This window comes from Branchiostoma belcheri, unplaced genomic scaffold (assembly GCF_001625305.1).
Source record: "Branchiostoma belcheri isolate BF01 breed outbred unplaced genomic scaffold, Haploidv18h27 scaffold610, whole genome shotgun sequence".
NCBI lineage: Eukaryota > Metazoa > Chordata > Leptocardii > Amphioxiformes > Branchiostomatidae > Branchiostoma > Branchiostoma belcheri.
Window position 1 is genome coordinate 1 of NW_017804255.1, and position 6455 is coordinate 6455.

The following is a 6455-nucleotide window of genomic DNA, read 5'->3' on the forward strand; positions in this document are numbered from 1 at the left end:
ATCTTTCTTCGCAGGCTTGTTTTTTGTCTTACATTTAAAGAAATTATACCTCAAGTGGGTTCTGTTGACCCCATATATATATTGGTTACACATACAGTACCACCTATATAGCGCCCTGTATATTATGTAATATTTTGGCGAATCTTCCAAGATAACGTATGCTTGGAGAGTAGCACTTGCCTACTGAGCTACTCATGTTTTCTTTTTTTACCGTTTCCGTGTTCTGTGAAAAGGCAGAGTTGTTATTATTAGAATTAAAATACAATGCATCATTCCAGTGTACATCAAGCCTGGTACTGCATTGACAGAGAGACCATCAGGAGTATACCAACCCATTGGGGTACAGAATAGCACCATCATTCCGGATGATCTGATGACAGCTTCATCCCAACTGACCGGATCCGAGGCGTACAGGGGCCGCTTGAACGGCGATGGAGCCTGGCAGCCGACTGGACAACAGGAATTTGAGGCCCTGGCCGTGGACCTAGGGAAAAAGTATTACATTTTCGGTATCCAGACCCAGGGACAGGGAGATGGCTACGTCGAGACGTACCGATTCGTATACCAGCCGGAAAACTCAACAGAGCTGATTACCTACTCGGAAGATGGTGTGAGCGCCAAGGTAAACACTGTCTTTCATTATACTCCGCCCCATACCATGATGAAGATGAAATTATTTTTTTACTAATGTTTTGCCTCCTTCCCCTTTTTGCTTCTTTTTCTGCCATTTTGTTAAATCGTCAAAACATGTGACGATAATACGTATTATGAACGGCTTGTTCGACATTGAGTTAAGTGTGGACTATTTAGTTCTCAATCGATGATCCACTTTTTTCTCTCAGATTTTTACCGGAAATTTTGACAACGAGACGATTGTTCAACAGAACTTTACTTCCTACATCCACGCCAGGTATATACTTGTGAACCCGGAAACGTTTTCTGGAGCTCCAAGACTACGGATTGAACTACTCGGAGTAAACGTTGTGTACCAACCAATAGGTGTACAGGACAAAAACATTATACGAAATGATCAAATGACTGCTTCATCGCAACTAAACGGGTCCGAGTCGTACAGGGGCCGCTTGAACGGCGATGGAGCCTGGCAGCTGGCTGGGCAAGATGTAGTACGGTACCTGGCCGTGGACCTAGAGAAAATGTATTACGTTTTCGGTATCCAGACCCAGGGACAGGGAGATGGCTACGTCGAGACGTTCAGGATCTTATACCAGACGGACAGCTCACCACAACTGATTGGCTACTCGGAAGATGGTGTGAACCCCAAGGTAAACACTGTCTTTCATTATACTCCGCCCCAGACCATGATGAAGATGAAATTATTTTTTTGAGTAATGTTTCGCCTCCTTTTTCTGAAATTTTGTTTCTGCCATCTTCAAAACATACAAGGATGATATTATGAACGGCTTATGTGTGGACTATTTGGTTTTCAATCGATGATCCATTTTTTCTCTCAGATTTTTACTGGAAATTTTGACAACGAGACGATTGTTCAACAGAACTTCACTTCCTACATCCTCACCCGGGTTATAGTTGTGAACCCGCGAACGTTTTCTGGGGCTCCAAGACTACGGATTGAACTACTCGGAGTAGAAGGTAATTTATGACAAAACTTTGACACAAAAAACTAAACATGATGCCCCAAAAAGTTAAACGGGGAGTTCTTCGTCACAAAACGAACTTAAATCTTAACTTTAGTTTAATTTAGAATAAGTAGACGGTTTTCAACTTTGGGGACTGGGAAATTTCCTTTAATGCCAACAAAGTTAAATTCATTCAAATGTCACAAGGAACAAGAAAATTATAATAAGTGACGTTCATTGTTATGATACTCAAATAGTAACGTTACCGCAAAGTTAAATTTATTCAAATGTCCCACAGAACAAGAAAATTATAATTGTACTGTATAGTTGTTATTTACTGTCATGAAAGTATGTTACAGCCAAAATGTACTTTTCCAAAGTTACCGACGACAAACTCTCCCACAGCACAAACTGCAGCCATTTTTGTCATGAGACGATGAGAAATGTGAACCTTTGAAACCTTTTCGTCACTTTCTACCACGAACTGCCACAAAATATTAATATTGTGAAAAAAACCTAAAACGTATATGTGTTCTCTTTCAGAGTTGCCCACGACAAGCTTACCAACAACGCGCCACCCTTGGACAACTACAAAAAGCCCGGTAACATCACCTTTATTTACAACCTCTGCAACCACCTTGACATCAAGTGCTGCAGAAACCACGCGGACAACTACAAAAAGCCCAGAAACATCACCTTTAGTTACAACCTCTGCAACCACCTTGACATCAAGCGCTGCAGAAACCACGTCGTCATCCCACTTGTACCCATCCACAGAAGTACATTATAGCACCGCAGTTCCAAGTCTTGGGACTTCAAGTCACAGTCCAAACAGCAGTATTGCAGCAGTACCAGGTATTTCAGAGATATAGAAATAATCTACCTTCGTTGGCCTTTTGTAGTGCACTAGCCCAATTTAAATCCTTTAGATGCAACGCATGCACACTATTGGTGTACTACTGTTCATGACAAAAAATATGATCGACTTCTAAAAGTCAACACTTCTACATTTTTAGTATGATTGGATTTTGCATGATTAATTAACTGTTGAATAACTGTTTTACTCCAGCGGTTCTAATAACCCAACAATTAGAGCGTAAAACTCAGTAGAGTATAAGGTTTTCGCCAGCAAAGGCCTGCATAAACAGGGTCGTGGTTTACGGTGATCAGGGCCTTGATCAAATAATTATCACAAAATTGACATCCAACCCAATCAAAATACGACTTCTTCCATAGCTTCAAATAAAAACGTCAGTCATTCACACAAATGGGAATCGGCTTATCAAATGGGAATTCAAACGACTTTTACAACATCCAGCCTTAAATTACCCCCCCCCCCTCCCAAAAATGATCAATAAAATGTCATTCGTTCAAAACTAAAAGAAACAACATTGGCAATTAGTGATTTTCATTGCAGGATTATCAGCTTTAGTACGGTTTCTCAACCGTTTTCCTGTAAAAAAAAAGGCTCCAATATATTCTATCACTATCGATTTGAATAGTCGGGTTGGTTAGCTAAATCAGCTACAGCAGCGTTCCACCGCGCGGGCGACGGGCCATGGACATCATCATCAGATAGAATATCCGCGTGCCCATTTTGGCAGGGAAGCGACGGAGATACAGTACTTTTAGTACTAAAACTAAAAAGAATTGCCATCCAGACAAGAGGATAATAGAGACAGTTTAAGTTCCTATGTTCCCACGTTCAGTTGTTCCTGCCATTGCATATAGTAACGATAATGGCTTATTTTGTTTGCAGGTCAATCCCTGACGGCTGTTCTCGCTGCAGTTGGAGGTGGAGTTTTATCATTAATTGCAATGATACAGGTCGCGGTTATGCTCTTTACTAGCAGGTTAGGCTTAGTTCGTCATTCCTTAGTGCGTGACATTTGTGATTTCAGTTGTTGTAATCATAAGTGTTTCAAATGATGTCGAATCAACTGGACTGAAAGACTAGATCCAAAGTTATGACGGTAATGGCCAACACAAAAAAATTGGACGCACCCAAATTTTTGACTGTACGTCTTTGTCAAGGAATGAACAATCCATCGCTTCCGTGACGTCACGCAGGTAACACACGTGACTCCGTCAGCAGTGGATATAGGTTGTAGAAAGTCTGTGGCGCCCCCCGTCTCTGTTGAGGTATGGTTGTAATGCCCTAATGTAGATGGCCTCTTTAATCCCTTAAGCATCTTTAAATGCAAAAAGGTGTAACCTATGATCCACTGCTGACGGAGTCACGTGTGTTATCTACGTGACGTCACGGAAGCGGTGGATTGCTCATTCCTTGACAAAGACTGGAGTTGTACAGTTGAAAATTTGGGTGAGTCCTTTTTTTTTGTGTAGGCCATTACAGTTCAAACTTGTTTCATAATGACTTCTACCAACACAAATGAACTTTCAAGAAAGATGCAAACTTGTGTCATCTTTGTTGGTCATTTAATGACAGGCGAGAAAAGAAACGAGCTCAAACACCTTCGCCGGAGGAAACGTCGTCAAACACAACCGGATACGTCAATGCGTCATTTGTAGCCATCACGGGTAAGCTGGCGAGCTTCTGGATATCTTAATAACCTCAATGAACTCTTCTGCTTAGGCCACAGCAAGTAAATTTTATGGATGACATCCTCAGCAGACTCCAAATCTAATGCTATAGGGCGAAGAAAAACAAGGCGCCTCCCCGAAAAAACAAGTTCCTACATTTTAAACTTTGTTTAACAAGGAATGATACCTATTGTATATTGTGTTTACTGTCAGTCATTACAACATCCATTATTTGTCACCGAAACAACTTTGAAAAATACAAGTTTTCAATCATTGGGCAAATGGGTTTGATTCAGTGGGAACATCACATATAATCTTTGCCTATTTTTGACATGTTGACCACTGTCAGAGGGCAACATGATCTCTTTTTTTAAATCAGGCGAAAATTAATGCGCGCTCTGATATCATCCATAAAAATTACTTGCTGTGGCCTTATCCAAGCTATAACACACTAAGGTAAAGCGGGAATTGGGAATTCATCTTCGCTTCGTTACAATTTAATTCAATAAATATGCTACCCTATGCTATGTAACCGTTGGAAAATCATATTCAGTGTTTATCTTCCAAGTAACAATGGTTACAAGACTTGTAGTATCATTTTTAAGAGCAAACAGGACACACTGTGCGGGATGGTGCTGAAGCGGTAACCGGCCAAACACCTTCACCGGAAGAAACGTCGTCAAACGCGACCGGATACGTCAATGCGTCATTTGTAGCCATCACTGGTAAGTTGGCGAGCTTCTGGGTATCTCGAAAACCTCAATGAACCCTTCTGATTATGCAAGCTATAACATACTGTCGTAAGGTAAAGCGGGAATTGTGAATTCATCTTCGCTTCGTTACAATTTGATTAAAAATATGCCACCCTATGCTATATTACCGGTGGAAAATCAAATTTAGTGTTTACCTTCCAAATAACAATAGTTACAAGATCTATGGTATTATTTTTAAGAGCAAACGGGACACAGTGAGCGGGATGGAGCTGAAGCGGTAACCGGCCAAACAGAAACGAACCACGACGCGAACATTCAAGACTTGGGAAACAATGAGGTCGATGTTTTATTATGTTACACCATATCTATATGGCATCATACATCGCACCCATCGAGTATATTTATACTAAAATAGATCTTGGTTTCTATCTACACTTTTGGTAGACCAAGCTTGCACGACTATCAAAATAAAGCGTATGATCCCTACAATGAACATCTTTACCTATATGTACTTCCGTTCGACCATTTGCACCCCAAAAGTAAAACTACATGAAAAATGCTTTTACTTCTGGTTTGGAAATACATCAAGATGCTTGGAAACTCCTCTTACCTTGGTTAGAGGAGTGCTGTCACTTAGAGGAGCTGGATGTCTTCAGACGGAACAGCTGTCACTGGATGTTTCGGGCCCTACTCCGTTACACCCTCTGGCTGCCGGGCCCAGCAGTGTTGGCCAAGTCACTGCTCATCCGCTCCTCCCGGTTTCCAGCTTGTTGTTTCTCTCCTACACCAAAGCCAGCATGACGCCCTTTCTGCTGCTTCGCCCATCTTGCGCACTGCTACCTTCTTGTCTCTTCCTGTTATTCCTACAGCTGACAGCATCTTCCACACCGACTGTGCTGGGAAACCCCTACACCCTACTTCAACTGGGAACAGCCAAGCCTGCCAACCTTTGTCCCTACACTGCTGCAGCAGGTCTTGGTACTTTGCTCTTTTCCTCTCGTTGGCTTCCTCACAACCTTCCTCCCAGGGAACAGTCAACTCGATCATGACGATCTTCTTCCCGTCTTCAGATGACAGGACAGCATCAGGACGCAAGTTCGTTTGAACAACCGTGGGGGAAGTGCATTCTCCTACCTAACGTCCACCCTCAGCTCCATGACTTCGCTCTCTGCAAGATGCTGTTATCCCTTCTTCCTACTGCCGGTTTCACTTCTCCCTCTCTCACGAAGGTCATTGCTAGATCTGGTCTGGGCCTATCCTGGCGCTTCTTCCTCCTCTGCTGCTCAAGAAGTTCTGCTATCACTGCTAACACCTTGTCATGGCGCCATCTGTAGCGCCCTTGGGCGAGGGCAACCTTGCAACCAGAAAGGATGTGGGCCATCGTGCCCCTCTCACCGCACAGTTTGCATGCTGGGTCCTCCCTCAGGTTCCACCTGCATAAGTTAGCCGGAGAGGGAAGAGTGTCATAAACAGACCTGAGCAAGAAGGAGATTCTGAAGGGCTCCAGCTTCCACACATCGGCCCAAGTCAGCTTCCTACTAGGTAGGTTCCATCTCGTCCATGCCCCCTGGGACGATAACTCCACTGCCTTGGCTCTGCG

The 6455-nt window shown here is 42.9% G+C and overlaps 2 protein-coding genes and 1 long non-coding RNA gene across 3 annotated transcripts in view; 2 read left to right on the forward strand and 1 right to left on the reverse strand.

The window, feature by feature from the left end:
• Nucleotides 1–281: 281 nt before the first annotated feature.
• LOC109482993 (discoidin, CUB and LCCL domain-containing protein 2-like) lies at nucleotides 282–2676 on the forward strand. The gene is made up of 5 exons (XM_019785951.1): nucleotides 282–622; nucleotides 843–1283; nucleotides 1473–1611; nucleotides 2142–2377; nucleotides 2668–2676. The coding sequence occupies exons 1-5, from the start codon at nucleotides 374–376 to the stop codon at nucleotides 2674–2676; spliced, it is 1074 nt and encodes a 357-aa protein (XP_019641510.1). The 5' UTR covers nucleotides 282–373.
• A 676-nt stretch (nucleotides 2677–3352) lies between these two features.
• On the forward strand, nucleotides 3353–4897 carry LOC109482996. The gene is made up of 3 exons (XR_002140987.1): nucleotides 3353–3451; nucleotides 4048–4139; nucleotides 4748–4897. It is a non-coding gene; the product is annotated as an uncharacterized LOC109482996 (long non-coding RNA).
• Nucleotides 4898–5590: 693 nt separating this feature from the next.
• LOC109482994 overlaps nucleotides 5591–6455 on the reverse strand; it is a 6675-nt gene continuing 5810 nt past the window's right edge. Inside the window, exon 3 of the mRNA XM_019785952.1 lies at nucleotides 5591–5919. Coding sequence (XP_019641511.1) covers nucleotides 5591–5919 — 329 coding nt within the window. The remainder of the gene's footprint in view (nucleotides 5920–6455) is intronic.